Genomic DNA, 23,390 nt, shown 5'->3' on the forward strand with positions numbered 1-23,390 from the left:
CACGACATCTCTGATATCCCAACAATATCTGCCTTTGATGTTTTGAGCAATACCTCAAATTCATCAAATTTATTTACCAAACTCCTAGCGTTGGTGTACACGCAAGTATACATGCACCTGCTCTTCCTCTTAGCCACCTTAACACAACCCATGTGTTTACTTGTACCCCCATGATTCCCAGCAGTCTCTGAAATATCCTGCATCTTATTTTCCAGGCTGCTGCTCATTCCAATAGAAGCAGTGCAAGAATCACTTTCTCCTCTGCCAGTGGCTACTGTTAATCTATTAGTCCTTGTATCCCCCCCAAGCTAGCAGTTTTCCAACTCGCCTAACACTGCCTCGATAGCATCAGCAAATGTTCTTGCACCCTTTCTATTTAAGTGTATCCCATCCCTGTAGAAGCACTCTCTCCTGTTAACAAGTACAGACCAGGCTGAAAAAAAATTCTACCCCTTGAGCCTTGCACAATCTTTCCAATCTTTCCTTAGAGCTACAGACAGCTCTGAATAGGGATACTTTAATTATGGCCCCTTGTATATATATATTTACTGTCGTTTCTGGTTATTTGGGACACATCGGCACTAGTGCATTTTGGCCCTATTAAGCGTCTGCCCCAATTATCCGAAGTTTCACGTAAATAGTTAAAAATACAATGTATTCCCACTTTCCAATTGGTTCACTGTACAATCAAATCACGTTACGATGAACTCACCATAGTAAAGTACCGTTCGCTGTACAATGTGTAGTAACTGCTCATTATGAACATTTGTGAATTAAATTTTATTTCTATTAAACAGCGATTCTAATTAGCGAAAATAGGACTATTATCCACAGGTATATTAAGCACAAATTTACCTTTTACTGCCTTACCAATTAAAAAATTAAATGATACCTGAAAATCGGAAGAATATACGTGATAATCGGAATAATTAATATGCACTGTAATATGTACATGCTAACTAGTTGACATTTCTTTTAACTGACATTTGTGGGTGGGGGTTAAAATTTAAAACAGTAAAAAGATAAGTAATCAATAACAAAGAACACTATACGTGCAAGTGAGAACAGAGTAACAAGTTACAAAGCTTTAAAAATAGGAATGAAGAGAAGATTCTGAAAATTAATTTTTTTTTATATGATTGAAGATTCCATGGAAGTGTTAACACATTTTGCCCTAATAACCCACGGGCCACCGGTTGGGGCATATCTTAAAAAACAGAACCCAATCGAGAAAATAGCCAGGGTTTACTTCACTTAATTGGGACAGCATGCCGTTTAATCGGGGCTGGAGACCACAGCACTGGTGATTACCCTACGATTGTCTCTGACTGTACCACGTAGTTCGGTCGGATTTCTGGAGGTCACAACCATAAAACAATAAAAACAATTAGCAGTCACTTGTTTATTGGGCTTTTCTGTTAGTGCAATCTATCATAAACGGATAGTAAACTCGATCTTATTGAATTTGCGATAATACTGACAGCTGTAATTCTGTGGGTTATTGTGGTAAAATGTGTTTACAGTTCCATGGAATCTTCAGTCATATAAAAAAATTAATTTTCAGTTCTTCTCTTCATTCCTATTTTTAAAGCTTTGTAACTCGTTACTCTGTTCTCACTTGCACGTATCATGTTACTGGAAATTTGTGTGTGCCGTGTTCTTTTGTTACTGATTGCTTATCTTTTTACTGTTTTAAATTTAAACCCCACCCAAAAAATGTCAGTGAACAGAAATGTCAACTAGTTCGTATGTACATATTACTGTATGTATTAATTATTCCGATTATCACATATATTCTTCTGATTTTCACATATAATTTAATTTTTTTAATTGGTAAGGTAATAAAGGGTAAATTTGTGCTTAATATATCTTTACTTTTATAGCCTGTGGATAATATTCCTCCAATTTTTGCTAATTAGAATCGCTGTTTAATAGAATTAAAATTCAATTCGTAAAAGTCATCACCATGACCGGCGCTTACTACACATCGCATAGTGAACGGTACTTTACTATGGTGAGTTCGCCATAACGTGATTTGATTGTACAGTGAACTAATTGTAAGGGGGGGGGGGTGTGCATTGTATTTTTAACTGTTTACATGAAACTTCCGATAATTGGGGCAGCCGCTTAATCGGGCCAAAATGCACTAGTCCCATATAACCGGAATGGACTGTATATATATATAGTAATAATATATAGCAGTTAATATAACAATCCTATCGCTATTTTCGCCTTCTTTTGAACATCTTTTCTCCCCTTCCCCTCCCCTAGAATTTACCATTCCTTATATCATTTGCTTGTCTATACTTCCGCACTTCACATACATTTGTATTTATTTTAATTTACATTTTGTGCACTGCGTAGGGACTACCTTGTCTATTAGTATTATGATAAAAGGCAGCATATTTGTCCCCCTTTTTCTAAAACTACAGACAAGTTTGGAAACGCAGCACCTGATACATGGTCAGTAGTCCCCTGATGAATTTCCTGGCTATGTATCATATTATCATCTACTATATACAGATTTTGCATATTTGCCATCCCCCGATTCGACCACTTGCTAAAATTCCCATATCTGAATATAGTGTTATTTATTTATTTATTTATTTATATATATTCCTTTTTTTTTTTTTTTCTTTTTATTTTGTCCCCACTCAGTCCCAGTTCATTTTTGCACTACGTTTTTCAACTTCTTTCTCCTGTTTAACCACTACTTCACTTCCACTTTCTACTATCCCTTAAACTTCTCTTAGTTCTGGCACCTTATGTACTTTTCATTTCCATTTTCACGGACACTTTATTTATTTTACAAACCACACGTTATTTATATATATATATATATATATATATAAATAATGTGTGTACATATTACTGTACATATTATATATATTTTTTTTTTTTTTTTTTTTTTTTTTTTATGAGAGACAGTGAAGTTGGAAAGTCATCCTTCGAGATACTGCTCTTCGTGGTACTCCCTTCTTCATTTTGTGATCGGTTGTTAGCTGCATTTATTTTTCAGCATATAATATGTGGAAATGGTCTAAAATGATGGCACCAGTCTTTGTTGCATTTGGAGTCATAGTTAAGTCATAATTCAATAGCATGTGAATCTAATTAATGCTGGATTTTTTTCTATTTGCGGCTTACTCTGGCCCATGGTATGCGGCGACCTAGGAAGCATACTAATTTAGATACTAGAGGAGTCATATAGATTGTTCTTATTTTTATATTATTACATTTGTAAAATATTCCTTTTATTAACTCCAATACTTTTTTAGATTGTTCATTTAATCATATTAATATGATTAATATTTGTTTTTTTTTAATTGGTACATTTTCTTACAAATATTTTTAATGATTTTTAATAATTTACATCTGCCTTCTTCTACCCATATCATTGTCATTGTGTGCATTTTAATTACTTTTTTATTCTTTGCATAATTTTCCTCATCTGTTATCATACTGTAGTTTCTGTCTGCTTTCACTATTTAAAATTTCTCTTATATTAATTAACATATTTCATGTTTTAATTCCTTATCTTGGTAGTACTGCCCTGGTTTTTAAATTATTTTGATCTCTTATTAACCATTTATTCCAACTTATTTTGTTTATTCCTTTTAAACATGATAATGAAATTTCAAAGCAAGCTTAGAAATGTCGCAAGAGCAAGTTGATATTGAACATGCCTGTTCCAGAGAATTTAATTAATTTCCGACCATATTTGGTACCACTTAATTATACAAATTTGTATAGATGCATGTAATGAGCTTTTTTAATTTAATATTATATATATATTTTCACACCCCACTTCTTTCCTCTTTTGTTTCCAAATGAGAAGTTTTAATTTTTTTTTTTTTTTTTTTGGTAGTTGTTGTTGCATCGGCTTCTGTGGCCATAATGCACCTCCCAAGGTTTTTGCAGTACTTTGATCCAAGCCCGAGGCGGGATTCGAACCCACGACCTTTGAGTTGTCAGGCAGGCACTTTACCTACCCGGCTAGCCCGGTCGGCAGTTTTAATTTGTTTTTAAATTTGTACTGAATGAGTGTTTTACCTCTACATGAGGAGTTATTCAGGGAAGAGACGGCCAGATGTTTGTCAAACTCTGACAGGAAGTTGAATGATTTTGTGGTGGCTGAGAGCAGGGTGGGGGAGAAGTTGTTGAGATTGGGCATGGGGAGCCTTGGGTGGATGGGATCTGTCCAGTTGTATTGGTGGGGATGGCGGGAGAAGTGAGCAGGCCCTTAGCCGTAGTTGTAGGAGGATCCTTCGAATCATGGGGGGGACTGCTGTGCGGGTTAGAGCAGTGTGGCATTGGGGCGGGTTGCTGCAATGGATGGGGGATGGTTGGATGGGAGAGGAGAGAGTGGTAATCAATGGACACAGCTCTTCATGGACTAATGTTATTAGTGGTGTACCCCAGGGTTCAGTGTTGGGCCCATTGTTGTTTTTTATATTTATAAATGATATTGGTGAAGGTATATCAAACTTAATGTCAAAGTTTGCAGATGATACAAAAGTTAGCAGGGTTGTTAATAACAGTAATGACGTATGCTGCTGCAACTGGATCTGGAAAAGTTGGGCAGATGGGCTGAAAAGTGGCAACTGAAGTTTAACATTAACAAATGCAAAGTACTGCATATGAGTAGCAGTAACCCCAGAGTAACATACCAACTATGTGATGTTTCACTCAGGGTAGTAAGAATGAAAGAGACATGGGGGCAATTGTGCAGGCAGATATGAAGTTTTCTGAGTAGTGCAAACAGGCTGCCACAGTAGGTCATGGGGTTTAGTAAAGGATATACAAGAATTTTGCAAGCAGGGATAAGGAGGTGATTATTCCCTTGTATAAGGCAGTGGTCAGGCCACACCTTGAGTACTGCATACAGGTCTGGATGCCTCCTTTTAGGCTTCCACACTTGTACCAGAAGGATGTAAATTTGCTAGACTCTGGGTACAGAGAAGGGCGACAAGACTGGTGAGGGAAACAAAGGGGTATTCTTACGAGCAAAAGCTTAAGTATTGCAAATTGAAGCATCTGGAGACTGCTCATTGCTGATGGGATTCTTCCTCTTGCTCAGATTATACATGGCCCCAGGTGCCAAGCGATTTTGTGATCAAGTGTCTTTGCCAGTGAATTGCGCTCTCTTGAATAAGTAAAATCGTCTTCTTTATTTACAGCGTTACACTAACAATCAATTAAATAAGCTTCAGTAAAGAAATCACTTTACTTGAACAGGAGGAAAAGTAACCTTCTTTCTTTTTTTCCCCTTTTTTTTCTTTGCATATTACTACTAACCCACTACCGCTTGGTCACAAAGGTGGCACTGCTCCTGCCTCCACGTGGCGGGGCTGGTAACCTGGAGGGTAAAAGGTCTCCCTTCCAGGACGAAATGGAGCAAGAAGTCCATAAAACCCAGAAAAACACTGGGTACAGAGAAGAAACTCTGACAAGGCAAGAACAAGAGGAGTCTGGTTCTGTCGCAACAAAACGTCAAAAGACTGACGTAGGCAGAATCCGAACCCCAACCTTTTTGATTATACATTCAACTCAAGAACAACCAGTTGGAAAACTCTCCCCTTTCCTAGTGCAAAAATGCCTAGAAAGCTTAATAGGTACTCCCAAGACAGTTCGTCGATTAAGATCCGGAGACCTACTGGTTGAAGTTGTCACTGCCAGACAATCTGAACAACTACAAAAATTACAATCCTTTGGTGGAATTTCGGTCAGCGTTTCACCACATGTTCCCTTGAACACGTCAAGAGGTGTCATCACTGAGTGGGACCTCATCAATTTGTCAGATGAAGAACTCAAACAAGAATTACGAGAAGGAGGAGTCATCAATGTAAGGCGAATTCTCACGAAGAAGGATAATGTACTAGTTCCTACGCGGAATATAATCCTTACTTTTGATAATCCTAAACCACCAACGTTGATCAAAGCCGGTTACCTTAACTGCCGAGTTAAACCATACATACCAAATCCATTACGCTGCTATAAGTGCCAGAAATTTGGGCACTCACAGACGGTCTGCAGAGGAGCAGCTGCCTGTGCCACATGTGGATCCACTGAACATTCTACAAATGACTGCACTAACACAACTCCAAACTGCATTAACTGTAAAGAAGCCCATCCAGCGTATTCAAAGGAGTGTCCCCTTTGGAAACGCGAAAAACAGATACAGCAATAAAAAACTGAACATGTAACATACCAAGAAGCTAAAAAATCCTTACCAGTTCCAAATACTAACAAGCCAAGTTATGCCCAAATAACCAAAAATCACGTATCAATTGCTACCCAAACAGAGGTAACTATACCACCAACAAAGTCACTAGCTGAATGGGCAAAGTCAATATTGTCCCCAGTGCCAACACCCCAAACAAAAAAAAAAGCAAACAAAGCAAAGCAATAAATACGCCGATCACAATGCAACCAGATGCCACTCAACAGCAAAATACTACAGTGTCTACCACTCCCGACTCAAACCAAACAGACTACATGGATTCAGAAGATAATTCAAACCAAGATGGACAGGTTTTAGAACTGTTTACTGAAGAGGAGATGGATACAGCGAAACCTTATTTCCCAAAGAAGGGAAAAGGTAAACTTGAGCGATCTAAACCTTGTGCACCTCGAAAACAAATCGAGGGCTCCACTAAACCAAAATAATGCTTACTTTCTTACAATGGAACTGCAGAGGCTATCGCAGTAATTTGGCTGACATCCGAGATCTCCTTTCGCAGTATGATCCTATTGCCTTCTGTCTACAAGAAACCAATCTAACACCAAATATAATTGTTTCCCTTCAGAAATACATAATACATCGGCAAGATCGTGTTGCCCACAATCTGAACAACTTTGCACATGGAGGAGTAGCGCTGATCATCAACTCCCAGATACCCTCAAAAGCAATCCCACTAAAGACAAATCTTGAAGCAGTTGCTGCACGAATCAATGTCAACTTTGATTTAACCATAGTCTCATTATACTTACCACCTAACCAAAACATAAGCTACGGTGAATTAGAAGAACTAGTGATCCAGCTTCCCAAACCCTACTGTATCCTAGGAGACCTGAACAGTCGCCATCCGCTATGGGGAAACGATAACCTGGACAAGCGTGGAAAAACTATTGAAAAATTACTTGATCAACACAATCGATAACTCTCAATAATGGAGTCCACACTTATACGCATCTTCCTACAGGATCTACCTCAGCTATTGATGTCTCTTTATTCTCAGCAACCATATACCCTCTGTTCGGATGGACTATTCACAGCAACCCACTGGGCAGTGATCATTACCCTGTGATATGCCACATTGATACAAGCGTTCCCCATATTTTTTACCGAATTCCAAAATGGATATTCTCCAAAGCTGAATGGGATATGTACAAGCAGCTAGCTACACTAGAAGAAAAACAAGTCCAACAAACACCCATAAACTTGGCAGTAGAACATATATCTAACAAAATACTGCAAGCAGCGGACAAAGCAATTCCGAAACGATCCACTAAAATATCGGCCCGCTCTAAAGTGTGGTGGAATAATGAATGTAGTGCCGCAACAAAAGAGAAGAACAGAGCATGGAACATCTTCAGAAAGTTTCCAACAACAGAAAACCTGATCTGCTTTAAAAGGGCAAGGGCAAAAGCAAAACGAGTTAGACAGACCTACAAAAGGGAAGCATGGAGGCGTTTCGCTTCCACAATTACAAAAACGACAAAAACCCAAACAATTTGGGCCAAAATACAGCGTATGTATGCAAAACATCCAAGTGTCAACTTTCCGCATGCTCAATGTAAATGCCTCTGATATTACAAAGCCAGAGGAGATTGCAAACGCTCTAGATAGATCTTTCATGGCAATATCAGCTGTGACATCATACTCGCCACAATTCCAGACACTCAAAGCACAAGGTGAAAAACACTCAATTAATTTTGAATCAACTTCCAGTGCTGCATACAATCTCCCTTTTACAATGTCAGAATTACATCATGCTCTAGCCTCCACTCAACTCAGTGCAGCAGGTCCAGATGGAATACATTACATAATGATAGCAAAACTTACTGAATCTGCACTCAAGACACTATTATTGCTCTACAACAGAATATTCAAAGAAAACACTTTCCCTGACAAATGGCGGCATGCTTATGTTTTGGCATTTCCAAAACCTGGAAAAGATTCTTCAAATCCGCAGCATTATCGACCTATTGCACTCACCAGCTGCATATGCAAGGTAATGGAAAAAATGATCAACGCTCGGTTATCCTGGTTTCTAGCTCGAAATAACCTTATGAATCCAGTGCAGTGTGGCTTTCGTGAAGGTAGATCCACTCTTGACCTTTTGATTAAGACAGAAATAAACATCCGTGATGCCTTCGTATGCAAAGAACATCTTGCGATGGTCCTATTTGACATTGAAAAAGCGTTTGACACTGCCTGGAGATATGGTATAATGCGAAATCTATACGATCTGGGATTACGCGGACACCTACCATAGTTTATAAGAAACTTCCTACAACACCGCTCATTTCAAGTTCGATTTCACAACCACTTATCTTCAAAATTCATTCAAAATTCCTTTGCATACGAAGGAAGAAGGAGTGCCACAAGGATCAGTGCTAAGTGCTACCCTCTTTAATATAAAAATGAATTCAATAACACAGGACCTGCCACAAACAATATGCACTACCCTGTATGCCGATGACTTTAGTATCACCTGCCATTCGCCTAATATGCGAATGGTAGAGAGACAGCTGTTGTTGTTGTTGTTGTTATTTTGGTTTTTAGGAGCATTAGCAACTAAGGCCATATTGCTCCGGGAATATGCGGTGGTCATTCCCTGACCTTTCCGCATCCTCCGTATTTGGTGGTGACGGGCTCGAACCCCGGTCTAATCAAGAAGCGTGTGCTACGCACTGCTGCTCCTTCCCACCTGGCTACGGAGGCGCCCCAGCTGCAATGTACAATCAACAAAATAGCAAAATGGGCCCAAAACAATGGGTTTCGCCTCTCAACCCAAAAGACTGTCGGTATACACTTTTGCAGGAAGCGTAATCTACATCCACACCCAGAACTTCGACTAGAAAATCAAATCATACCAGTTGTCCCTAGTGTCCGCTTTCTTGGTGTGATACTTGACCAAAAACTCACCTTCCTGGAACATATAAAAACACTCGGGATTACCTGTCTAAAAAAGCTAAATATCTTAAGAGTTCTATCAGGCACAACACGGGGAGCTGACCGATACACACTATTACAGTTGTACCATGCGCTAATACGTTCACGTCTAGACTATGGTTCTGTAGTTTATAGCTCTGCTAGACAAAAGCGCTTTACGCTGGCTTGATCCTGTGCACCACAGTGCTCTTCGTCTTGCACTGGGGGCATACCGTACATCACCTGTCCACAGCCTATATGCTGAAGCACATGAAACCTCCCTCCAGCTACGCAGACAAATGCTTTTATTACACTATGCAGCAAAACTCAAAGGGCATCCAAACCATCCCACTTGGAACGGACTTTTCTCTCCTAAATGGGTAAACCTATACCAAGCGTATCCATCAATAAATCCACCAACCGGGATACGTCTTTGCGCATTGCAGGCCGATTGGCAAATTGACTTTAGTAAGATACAGCCCACTGCCTCTCATACAGTCCCACCTTGGACATATTATATACCACCGTGTGACTTTTCATTGACAGCCTGGGGAAAACAGACCTTATCTCAACAGAACATACTGCAAATGTATGCCGCATTGAGAACCCAGCACGGCCAGTACACACCAATTTACACAGACGGGTCTAAAACAGACAATCATGTTGGTGCAGCAGCAGTATTTCCTAACATCACTTTGTCCAAAAAACTCCCCATTGAATGTAGCAGCTATACTGCAGAACCCTGTGCACTCCACATGGCCTTAAACTACACACTCTCAAGAACTAAACTGCACAGCGTTATTTATACCGACTCCATTAGTGCTATCCAAGCCATACAACGCAATACAAAAAATGATAACCCCTTACTTAGACAGATCTGGAATACTCTGACTAAGTTAAACCAGAATAAACATCAAGTTCTGTTATGTTGGATCCCTGGTCACGCTGGAATTCCTGGAAATGAACAGGCCGACCTAGCTGCCAAAACTGCTACTGATCCTATAGACCAATCCTTCACTACACCTGCATCTGACTATAAGTACATTATAAATAAACGATGCCTTGAAAAATGGCAACATATCTGGCAGAATCAGGTCAACAATAAGCTACTTGGCATAAAAAAAGGTCTTAAACCATGGAGATCTAGTATACGTGAAAACCGACATGAAGAAGTTGTACTAGCCTGATTAAGGATAGGCCACACGCACCTAACACATCTTTATTTGCTTGCAGGCACTGACCCGCCATCGTGTACAAACTGTAACCCCCAGCTCACTGTCCATCATCTACTTATTGTTTGTCCCAAGTACAGTACTGAGTGACAAGCTATGTTTATCACATTTCCCACGACGAATACCTCACTCAGCATTTCTGACCTACTAGCAGACACACCACGTGACCAAAATTTTCGATTTCCTCAAACAGATAAAACTATACAACACGATATAATTTTGAATATCATCTATACAGATAGAACTATGTATCTTAATATCACTATACCTAGGCGCATTATGGCCTTTGCTGTCCTTGCGCCGTAAAGCCCTAAAACAAACAAACAGATTATAAACCTGAGAAGCCATAAACTGAAATTGAGGAAAGACAGTTGTGAAATAGACATCCACCAATTCCAGCAATCAACTACCTGCTAGCCAGCGGGTAGTTGGCTGGTGCAGCATAAGCCTCAGTCTTCCTTGCACCATATGGCTAATAATAATAATAAATTCAAGACAAGCATTTGGAATGAATGGATGGGTGAAATGAGAAGAGGTTTTTTTTTTTTTTTTTTTGGCTGATGCTGCATAAGCTTGCTTTCTTGCATCGTATGCCTCTCCTAATGCTAATATTTGCAGCTTTTAACATTTAAATTTTTTTTAAAGAAAATATCCCCTCCTCACAAATACATAAAACCCCTTTAAACTTAAAATGTAAATTGCCTGAAATATTAACCCGTTCATGAATGAGTTTGCCACATGTGGGTGAGCCCTCTCTTAGTGAATTTTTATTGGTTGTTGAATATTGAAGTGAAGAAGTTCAGTAACAGTTGGGTTTCCAAAGTAATAATGTTAGATTTTATTCACTTGTACCTTGGAACTTTGGTAATCAGGTAAATACTTTTTTATTATAGCATCTTCCCAGAGAATGTGGGTTCTTCATCGATTACGTAGACTTATGACATCTGGTGTAGGTAAAATTCTGAACATAAGCAGACTTCTTAATAGTCCAGATATTGACTTTTCACCTGAAGAAACCTCCATTGCAAATCCTTTTGTAAGTGTTTTTCAAGTTTTTTTTATTTTTTAATTTTTTATGATATAATGAATAAATTACTACAACTTAATCATCCAATTCTATCACTTTTATTTGCATTTCACTTATAGCAGGTGTTCCCAGACTGTAGTTGGTGAGTTGAATACAGCCTCCTGAGGAATTACATATTTATTTAGTAGAGCTGCAAAGTGTTACCTAGCAAGGGTCTTAATGCCATACTGTTAGAATCCTAAGCATTGTAGGATGCTATGAACTGCTATCAGTAGTTCTATTTTTAGACTGGATTCAGGTGAACTTATGTAATTAGTCTCATAATTGGTTGTTAGGTTCAAGCAAAAGAGATATAATAGAATTAAGTGAAAAGCCAGTAGTAAAAAGCATTGAAGCAGTAAGGACATTTCATATTCTGGCTGTTTCTCTTAAAAATGATGATGAAGACTTGTTTAGCAGAGTGAGAAGATATATCTTAGTCATTTATTTCTGAAAGTTCAAATTGTACTATCAGAAATGTGAAAATTTTAACAATAAAATAAATAGAATAATTATTTTAATTACAGTATTTTAATTTTAAATAAATCTCAGCAGTTTCTGAAAATAGATTTCCAATCAATTGCAGTATCCATTACTTCTGAGACTCCTATAGGAAGTAAACATTTTAAACTTAAATATGTATTTTTTACTAAACAGACCTAATGGTGTGCAACTATACCATGAGAGTCTCTTGACTATTGCATATTTAATAAGTGCAGTATAAAACTGTGACTTCAGATAGCTTTGAATTCCCCCAACATGTGTTCTTTCTTTCAGCTAGAAGCTGCTAGGTAACTATTAGGATTTCTACATTTAATGAGAAATGAAAATCCGAGATTTTAAATAATTCTTTTTATTCAGATGATTCCAAGTTAAACAAATTTGTCTGTGCCTAATATGTTGGTGGAAAGGCATTATATTCTTCATTTTATTGAATTCTAAATAAGGGAATTTTCACCTATCTCCTATTACATTCAGTTCACCAGACAGTTGTTCTGTAGATAAGTATAAATCTCCTTTGGATTTTATCTTCACTAAGCCAATTTTTCATTCTGTAACCTTAAGTAATTGGTTAATTCACATCAGCGGTAGTATTTTTTTATATAATGCAGTTGTTAACAATCCTATGCTAATGCTTTTCACCCAGCATATTAAATATAGCTATAGAAGAAACAGTATCTCATCCATTCATCAACTCCAAGGCATCAATTTAAAAGAACTAGATAAAAATACATCTCCTTAACTGAATTAATATTAACTTCTGTGTGCTACTTTGATGTGTATCAAATAACGTTTCCTGCACATTCAAGACGACTAGGCTTTCTCAGTTGCACTCAGCATTACTTTTTCCTCTACAGTTTCTATTTCTATACAAGTAACTTCTTCATATAGAATACTGTTCTCACATCTGTGGAGTGACCACAAAATGATTACTCTGTTAGAACTCATCCCACTCACTATCACAGAGACATTCATTGTTTTTGCATGCTTTTTTTAATAGATATTCCATGGACACTTATTCTGAGCTGGCTTTGTTATTTCAACTTCCTTCGTCCAAACCACTCTGAATGTGTTCATCAGCTTGCTACATAGTTCAACGTTATACTCATCAAGCTTGTTTCTTAATTTATTCCATCGCTTTTTGTATTCTGTGTATTTTCTGAAAATTGCAGCATTCATTAATTCAAGTCTGATGTTAGCAAATTTCTTCTGTTTTGCAGATGGTAATTCAGCAGGAGAAACAGCAATGACTGATGTTTTGCTGCTGACAAGTAGTCTTTTCTTCCTTAGTAAGTGAAATATGATTACCTAAAATCATTTGTCATGACCATTGCAATGAGTCAAAGATAAGAAAATCATTAATACTAATAGCTATTACTCTAGCTACCAATACTGTGCTTTGACAAAGCTTAGATTTATGGCTGCAGTGAGGCATTTTTATAAAGAATTCAGAAAGGTAAACCATGAATAACGATGCAAGTGGCTACCAACAGTGATGAACTTCTACAAGCCAGTATGCCATGCATGCACTTTATGAGCATCATAAGAGGAAGGCAAAACCATTTTTACATGTTGTTATGATATGCAGCAGGATTAACAGTATACCATTGACGAAGACCTGCAATAATTTTAATAGAAATTTTTAGATTGTTATTAAGTAATGAAATTTAAAATTTGAGAGTTATTTTCTTGTAATTATTAAATAGCAGCTTATTTCTTGATTATATTGTGAATTAATTCATCATAGTGTTATTTTTGCATAAGATTCTTTATGCTAAAATGACAAAAATAAATAATAAATATGCACAGTTGCTGGAGGGAATCCACGGGTATTGTAATCTGTGCTTACCTCTGCTTTTTACAATTTATAGGTAATCAGTAGTACTGAATCCAAATAGCCACATCCATGCCCTCACACACATGTTTAATTGCCTGAGGGTGGTCAAGTTTGATGACCATGGGAGGATGAATATGCTAGAATGCTTGTTGAACAAACACCATTGTAGCACCATGTCGCAAAATTTTTTTTTGTCTTGTTGAAAGATGCCTTGGTGGTCTAAGAAGAGAGTCACCTTAAATGGGTGCACATGGTCAGAAATGATGCATCTGTTTGAGTTGCCAATGAGGTGCTGATCAGTGGGTACCAGAGAACCTGAGATCATTACACTGTCCATGCTGGTTTGTACATTTCCCTTAGTGCAGCACGGTTCAAGAGGCCTGCTCCACAAAATTATTTATCTCACAGTTATAGTTTGGTATACTTCTAATATCTCCATCCCTATAAACATTCACATATGAATGCAGATGCAATACAGCAATACCCTGCATAGCACTGATAATTGGGACCGAAACTATTCCATGTTATGTGAAACCGTGCTGATTGAGTTATAATGGGTTTTAATTGAATGCATACCAGAGAAACAGTCTATAAACAAATTATGATAAATCTATAAACAATTTGTGCTTGATAGCCAATTAAAAGAATTTGAAATTTTAAAAAAAAATTGCAAAAATTTTATTAATGAAAAGGTAACATCGTGAGAGATGAGAAAAAAGCTTTAAAAAAGCAGTTGTTTATTGAAATACCTAAATAAATAACCTAAATGAAATACCTCTTCTTTTTCTCAGTATACAAGTCTTTGTAGCATCGAATCCCATCTCGTAAAATTTGCAGTTAATGCTACATTCAACGTTTGGATCTCCATTCATAATTACCTTACAGGCCATGTCATCCCCCCAAAAAACTTTCTCCAGTTCTTCTGTTGAAAATTGTTTTGGTGGTACTTCAGTGTTATCCACTTCAGAATTGTTTTCCTCTTCTGCATATGCAGTTTGCTCATCAATTTCAAGAGAGTTGCATCATCTAAGTTACATGTGAGTCGATGCAGTCACTTACATGGGCAGTTTCCAAAGTTTCGAATCCCAAGTCTTTTCCGACCTTCACAATGTCTTTGGAAATTATCTGAATTTGCAATTCAAAACCAGTGAAATCATTTACCAAATGGGGCAAAACATGCTGCCAAAGAGAATGCATGTTGTTGGCAGTGATTTCTAGCCAAGATGCAGATATATTTTTGATCGTATTTAAAGGGGTAAAAAATAAATTTTGAAATGAAAAGTTTGAAAAACTATCGTGTTGTCTTGTCAGGATGAAATTAAGAATACTGAACACTGTTGCACGTTGCAGCTGACTGCCTGAAGGGAGCTATTGTCACATGTGCATGGTAGACAATAGAATTGGCACTTCAGCATATATGTATAGTACTTGTCTAAGCTATTGAATGAGTTTTAATATGTACAGTAAATTTTCAACTTAAACTTAATTGAAAACTGTGTTATAGTGAAACCCATGCTGTTTGAAGCCATGCTAAGCGAGGTATTGCTGTATATTTATTCTGTTTTCAGCAACTTGAACAGGATCATCAATAGTTATGCCATTCATACTAGTGAATCAATGTAGTTCATCCCTTTCCATCTGGTGTTAACATAAGCAGACTTGTAATCTGCTTAAGTCTGCCTAATCCCCTTTATGACTGATTGCATAGTAGTTTGTACTTACTGACTAGGTTTCTGTTTTCCCTGATAATTTATAATCATCTCGTGCATTTTCTTCTCTGCCACTGGTGTCATCAGTTCATCTGACTTCCATTAGGTCTAGTAGCTTCTACAATTAAAATCAGTAGCTTCTACGTTAAAAATTCTTGACATTTGCCTCTACTGATACCCTGCCACAGTATTAGTAGTGGCAAACAATGCAAGAAAGCAATCTTATACTGCATTAGCAAAAAAAAAAAAAAAAACCACCACCCATCACTTCCCATTTTACCTGTCCATCTCCTCTATCAGCTTGTCTGGTTCATCCCCAAATTTATTCAAAGGACCCACCTCTAACAACAACACATGGGAGTTCCAACAGTCAGCTATCCACTGCCTGAAGTAAAATTTTCACACATTCTATCATGTAACCATCCTTTCTCAATTTTAATTTATGTCCCCTCATGTCTATAATTTAGCTTACAGGATCCATTCACTTAAACCATTCAAACAGGTCTTGCAGGTGCCTAGTCCTAGATGCTGCAGTTTGCAGAAATGAAACTTCTCCTGGTAAGAGGACCCTTTTGTCCCCTCACTAATCTCATTGCTGTTTTCTGCAACTGTTCCAACAGATTCACATCCTTCCTAAAATAAGGCTTATGGACCTTTATGTAATACTCAAGATGTTGCCTGACCATTGTCTTATATAGTGGGATAAAAGAGTGGATAAGACAATTATACAGTGGGATAAAAGAGTGGATAAGACAATTATACAGTAGGAATAACGAGGTGAGACTCTCATCTACTTATCTCTACTGCCAAAATTCCTCTATGTCATTGACAAAACCCCACGAGCTGCCCTATACAGAGAACTTCATATATGACTGCTGAACTACCACAGGTTGTAACAAAGTGGTCGGGAGCGAGAGTGCAGTAACACGTGCTCTGAGTGGACCGGGGTTCAAGCCCGTGATTGCTAAATACGATTAATGTTTATATTGATGATTTATCATAAACTCCACTGACCTGGTGGTTGTATCAGAGTATAAACAAGAACCTTTTTTTTTTTTTTTTTTTTTGCATTCTCCATTACACTTAGTGTGGTAACCATGCAGTTCATATGTTAATTGGATACTGCTATCCATATGAAGTACCTTGAGTTTGTCAATATTGCACTTCAGTTGCCACTTCTCAGCTCAACCGCCTAATTGGTTTAGATCTCATTGCAGTAGCATATCTTGATTACTGTGTTTAACCATCCTGCCAACCTTTATATCATCTGCAGATTCAGACATTAAGCCCCTGATATGCCTTCATCAGTATCATTAATAAATATAGAAAACAACAATTGGCCCAGCACTGAATCTTGGGGAATCCTAATAATAACTTTAGTCAAAAAAGAGTAGTGCCCATTTATAACTGCTGGCTTCTCCCATTTAGCTATCCCTTTATCCATAGCAGTAGTTTGTCCGTAATGCCACATAAGCTTCAATTTGCATAGCAGTCTTTTATATGCAACAATATTAAAAACTTTTTTAAAATTGAAGTATATGATGTAAAAATTATTTTTTACATGCAGTCCCTTTGTTATGATGTCATTATATTCAATCAGATTGGTCAGACAGGATTTCCCATTAAATCCATGCAGTTACTGCAGTATAACTGCATTCATATCTAGATTATCCTACATTACTTTAACCAGTGACTCCATTATTTTCCCTGGAACAGGACCCAAGCTAACAGGTCTGTAATTACCCTTGTCATCTTTTGCTCTCCCCTGTGTGAATGGGGATACATTTGCCCATTTTCAGTCCATAGGGACCTCCCCTGAATCCAAGGATGCTTGCATAATCGTGGCTAAAAGTTTGCCTACCTCTTTTGTTGCCTCATTTAATATAATTGGATAGATTCCATCCACTCTAGTTGCCCTTTTTTTACAATGAACTTTAACAATTTTTCTTCCTTTTTTTTTTTTTTTTTTTTTTTTTTCTGAGTTATCACAAAATCATTCAGCTCCCTGTTAGAATTTGATACACTTGCAGCATCCCCATGCATATAAAATTCCTCATGTGTGAATGTAAAATACATATTTAATTTGTCAGCAACCTGAGCAGGATCATTAACCTTTACACCATTTGTATCTAGAAGCCAATGTGATTCATCCCCTTCTTTATAGTGTTTACATAAGTAAAGATATATTTTTTGCTTATCTTTGCATTCTTTGCCTGAGACTTATTGTAAAATGCCTTAGCTTGCCTAACCTCCCTTTGCAGACATGTTTATATTTACTGTAGTTATTAAGAGTAGGAGACTGGCGGAATTACTTAACAAGTACAGGTCACTGTTGAAAAAAAGCTGTGAATTAGGGTTGAATTTGAAAGTGTCTGCAATTCTGCCCAGACACGATAGGAGGGAGTATATGATGAGAGCCCTGTCGATCAGTTCACCCCTGGAAAGATTGTGCAAGGCGGGTAGAATTTTTTTCAGCCTGGTCTGTACTTGTTAACAGGAAAGACTGCTTCTACAGGGATGGGATACACTTAAATAGAAAAGGTGCAAGAATGTTTGCTAATGCTATCGAGGCAGTGTTAGGTGGGTCGGAAAACTGCTAGATTGGGGGGGGGGGGATACAAGGACTAATAGATTAACAGTAGCCACTGGCAGAGGTGAAAGTGATTCTTGCACTGCTTCTATTGGAATGAGCCGCAGCCTGCAAAATAAGATGCAGGATATTTCAGAGATTTTGATGCAGTCACAAAAGAACTGGATGCAGGGAATAACTTTGATATTATATACTTGGATCTTAGAAAGGCTTTTGATACTGTTGCACATGGAAGACTGCTGCACAAATTGGAGCAGTGTGGCATTGGAGGCAAATTGCTGCTATGGATAAAGGGGTGGTTGAGGGGGAGAAGACAGAGAGTGGTAATCAATGGACACTGCTCATCGTGGACTAATGTTATTAGTGGAGTCCCTCAGGGTTCAGTATTGGGTCCATTATTGTTTTCTGTATTTATAAATGATATTGATGATGGTATATCAAGCTTAATGTCCAAGTTTGCAGATGATACGAAGGTTGGCAGGGTTGTCAAGGACACTACTGACACTATGCTACTGCAACAGGATCTGGAAAGGTTGAGCAGATGGGCTGAGAGGTGGCAAATGAAGTTTAACATTGACAAATGTAAAGTACTACATATGGGAAACAGCAACCCCAGAGCAACGTATCAACTCTGTGGTACTACACTGACAGTGGTAGAGAATGAAAGGGACCTGGGGGTGGTTGTGCAGGCAGATATGAAGTTTTCTGAGCAGTACAAATGGGCTGCAAGAGTAGCTCATGGTGTATTGTCGATGATATATAGGAATTTTTCTAGCAGGGATAAGGAGGTGATTATTCCCTTGTATAAGGCAATGGTTAGGCCACACCTAGAGTACTGTATGCAGGTCTGGAGGCCTCATTTCAAGAAGGATGTAGAGATGCTGGAAAGAGTACAGAGAAGGGCAACAAGATTAGTGAATGGAACAAAGGGATGCTCTTACGAAGAAAGGCTTAAGTTTTGCAAATTACAGTGTCTGGGGACTAGGCACCAGCGAGGTGATCTGATAGAGGTGTATAAAGCCTTGAATGGTTTGAGCATGCTCCATGCTGATGGGATTCTTCCTCTTGCTCAGAATAATCACCTGAGAGGGCATAAATTCAAATTGAGAAAAGACAGATGTAGGATAGACGTGAGGAAATTTGCCTTTAGCCAGCGGGTGGTTGGTTGGTGGAATAGACTTCCATCCCTTTTCGTGGAAGTTGATAGCCTAAATAAGTTTAAGGCTCAGCTGGACAGGTATTTTGAACGAACAGAGGGGTGAAGTGGAAGTGGTTATTTTTTATTTATTTATTTATTTATTTATTTTTTATTTTTTTATTATTATTATTTTTTTTTGGTTGATGCTGCATAAGCTTGCTTTCTTGCATCAAATGCCTCTACTAATGCTAATGCTAGTTAGAAGATATCACCCTGATAATATTTATGCATCCCATTCATTTTTCTTCTCTGCTGCAAGTCTCATCAGTTCATCTAACTAACATCCATTTAAGTCTAATTTTTGAACAGTATCTCTTAGTTTCTATGAAAAGCCTAGTAGCTTCTATGATTACATCCCCGAATGCTTCCCATTTATAATTTGCCGTTGGTAACTTGCAGGTGGTCCCACTACATAAAATATAAAAACCATAGACCACTGTAGTCACCTTTATGAAAACAATAATGCTTTCCCATTGCATTTGTCACTAGTTACACCTTGAAGTAAATCCGACATCACCACATTGTGATCACTGTCACCTACTGGTTCTCTTACCTGCAGATTCTTAACGTGCAAATAGTCACTGCTGATAATCAAATCAAGTGTGTTGCTTTCTGTCATTGCTCCTCTAACGTGCTGTTGTAGAAAATAGTAAACCAAGAAATACGGCACCTCTGTAGCCAGGTGGGCGGGAGCAGCAGTGCATAGCATACGCTTCTTGATTAGACCGGAGTTCAAGCCCGTGACCACCAAATACGGAGGATGCGGAAAGGTCAGGGAATGACCACCACATATCCCTGGAGCAATATGGCCTTAGTTGCTAATGCTCCTAAAAACCAAATAACAACAACAACCAAGAAATACAGAAAAGTCTTGCTACTATGCGAATGACCAACAAACATGTTTCATTCAATACCTGGAATGATAAAATTCCTCATTATAAGGTATTCTGATTTACTGGCCCATTATATGTCTGTACAGTTATTTATTATACTCATCACAGTCATTAGGTACTCATTTTTATTTTCCCAGTGATTCATCGCACCAGACTGGGCACCCATGTCCACTGGAATGCACAACCTTAAATTTTATGTGCTTCTTAACTAAGAACATTACCCTCCCTTCCTGTCATATCCATTCCTTCTGTACAGCTGTACTCCCCATATTCAAATTCTGAATCCATTATATGTGAGTGACTCCACATGTCTGATATCTCCACAATGTCTGCATGTGATGACTTCACCATCTTTGAATTCTTCAAATTTATTTACTATGCTCTTAGCATTAGTGTACATATACACTCTAGTATATAACCACCTGTTTTTACTCTTAGTAACCCTAAGACACCCCATGTATTTGCTTGTTCCATGAAAATTCACTGCAGGAATTGAACTCCATGAAACCTTGCTTTTCGGGTTGCTGCATGTTCCATTAGAAGTAGGGCAAGAATTATTTACACCTCTGCCTATGGCTGCTGTTACTCTATTAGTCTGTGTATCCCCCCCCCATGCTAGCAGTTTTTCAATCCACTAACTAATGCATCAGCAAATATTCTTGCATCCCTTCTATTTAAGTGTATTCCATCCCTGTAAAAACAGTTTCTCCTGTTAAAAAAAACACAAACTCTGCTGAGAAAAATTCTGCCCTATCCTTGTGTAGTCTCTTCAGGGCCGAATTGATTGACAAGGCTCTCCTATCACGTCTGGACAGAATTGTAGACGCTTTCAATTTCAGTCCTAAATCATAACTTTTTCATCAACGTCCCTCTATACTCTTAATTACATCCTCAGACCTCCTCCTACTTTTAATATCATCAACTTTTTCTCCTGGCAGACATACCATGGTTCTATTCAACTTGTCCTTTTTTGCACAATATATTTGCCATTTCTTTAACAATTGAGTTACCACAACTCTAGCTACTTCCTGTGGGACTGAGGATTTCTGCTGTGGAGGATGTTATGTTGTCTTCGTGCTAGAGCATTGGCAGCCAAGTGCTTGATGGGTCCCTCTCTTTTAATCCATTGTGGGTATCATCCCCATTCTTCAGGCCCTCATATAATTCATCTTCTTCTTCTCTATATGCCATCTAACGGAGCTCAGCAACCACCACAGCAAATGTCTCTCTGTCTATGGTAGCTCTGAACAACTGCTTAGTGTTCAGTCCTGTCCAATTCTTAATGTTATCAAGCCACAATGTATGTCTTCTCCCAGGTTTTCTTCTTCCTTCCATTCTCCCCTCGATAATTAGCCGTGGAATTGCACATTTATTGTTCCTCATCAGGTGTCCAAGATATGCCGTTTTTTTTTATTTTTTTATTTATGTCCTTTATGTTGGTAAGTGAAGAAGAATTAATATTAGCTAATTGAGCATCATTCAAAAATCAAACTTTTGACCAAAGAGGACAGAAATGCTAAAAATATCCATGAAGGAACAATTCGAGTGTTTGGGGAAGTATCATCCAGTTACTCCACTGTTGTGAGATGGTCAGTGCAGTTGAAAAGAGGACAGGAGTCAGTTGAGGTTGAACTAAGGTCTGATCAGCCATCTGAGGCAATCAGTTCTGCAGCAATTGTCATCATTTAAGAAAAAAATTTATAAAACAGAAGAATTAAAGAACTTAAAAAAAAGTATTTTTCATTTCCCATGGATGCATTTTAATAATAATACCTGAGTATTTGGGAATGTCCAAAGTTTGTGCAAGATGGGTTTCCAGAGATTCTTCTTCCATTCATGATAAAAGTGAATTTAAAATTAATTCTTGTTAATCCAGATAGATTTTTTATCCCATTTGGTGACTGATGATGAAACTTGGTTACATTTTACATTTGATCCTGAATCCAAATTAGAAAGTATGAAGTGGAAGAAGCACAAGGGATTTTGAACCCCCCAAAAAAAAGTTTTGAACCCAACCATCAGCGCTGGAAACATGTTGGCTTCAATTTTCTTGTAAACAAAAGGTTTATTTATTTATTGATGACCTTGCACCTAAAAAAGGGAAATATTATGCCAGCCTTGTGCCAAAATTAAAAGATAACAGTTCAGGAAAAAATACAAAGAAATTTGGGTCATTGGCTTTTGCTTCTCTATGATGATGCACCCATTCACAAAGCCTGTTACACAAGCTAAAATTCATGAATGTGGATTTGAACAATAAAACCCCACAGCCCAAATTTGGCCTCAAGTGACTATTATTTGTTCAGAAATCTCAAGTTTTGTCAATTACACTCTTTGTTATAATAAGTCAGAGATGTTTCTTATTTATTTACCTTGCTAATCCAGATAGATTAGCAAGGTAAATGCTTTTTGTGTTACTCATTTTGTGGTGTAAGTACATCACAAAGGAGGCAAAATCATTGCAGCTAGCATGTGTACTTTCATAATTCTGGAAAAAAAAAAATAATAATAATAATAAATAAATCATTTCTTTCTGTTTCAGTGCAGCAGATATTAAGAGTATATTGTAATTTCTGCATATTTGTTCCCTTTCCTCACATACTTTTCTTATTCTTTTTTATATTGTTATTCTTTTCTTATTCTAATTTATATTCATTGGGCATTTCTTTTATAGCCGCCAGGTGATACTGCTCTAACTTCACTAGTTAAAGGACTTCCAGAGACACTACTACGTCAGTATGAGTATGAAGATTCTATAGTTCATGGAGGAAAGCATCTCATGCACAGCGACTTTTTCAAGGTAATTTTACATTTCTTTTTTATATCTGTGCTCAATGCCATTTATATCTAGTATCATTTTCCTTAATGTAATATATATATAGTTCCATAAATTCAAAATAAAAATTTTATTTGGTTTTTTCATTAAAAAAAATCCATGTGTTAACCCATTAGCATGATTGTTAGATCAGGCTCAATTTAGTTTAAAAAAAAAAAAAACCCTTCCTGTGCAAAAAGTGAAAACTTACTTTGAGATCCCACCAAAACTTTTACTGCCTTTCATGGACAGCACATAGTTTCAGTTGGTAATAATGAAATCTGTTTACATCCGAAGATACTCCATGCAGCCAAAATCAAAGATTGTACTTTTTTTTAATGGCTTCTGGCTTGTAGTGTCAATTTCAAAGCAACACAGTTTTCGGCATG

The 23,390-nt window shown here is 37.6% G+C and overlaps 1 protein-coding gene across 1 annotated transcript in view; it reads left to right on the plus strand.

Moving 5' to 3' along the window:
* HERC2 (E3 ubiquitin-protein ligase HERC2) overlaps positions 1–23,390 on the plus strand; it is a 971,627-nt gene that overhangs the window by 725,726 nt on the left and 222,511 nt on the right. The window contains exons 65-66 of the mRNA XM_090372402.1: positions 11,286–11,428; positions 22,861–22,986. Coding sequence (XP_090228528.1) covers positions 11,286–11,428; positions 22,861–22,986 — 269 coding nt within the window. The remainder of the gene's footprint in view (positions 1–11,285; positions 11,429–22,860; positions 22,987–23,390) is intronic.

This window comes from Mastigoproctus giganteus, chromosome 1, assembly GCF_048544385.1.
Source record: "Mastigoproctus giganteus isolate SK-2022 chromosome 1, ASM4854438v1, whole genome shotgun sequence".
Lineage (NCBI taxonomy): Eukaryota > Metazoa > Arthropoda > Arachnida > Uropygi > Thelyphonidae > Mastigoproctus > Mastigoproctus giganteus.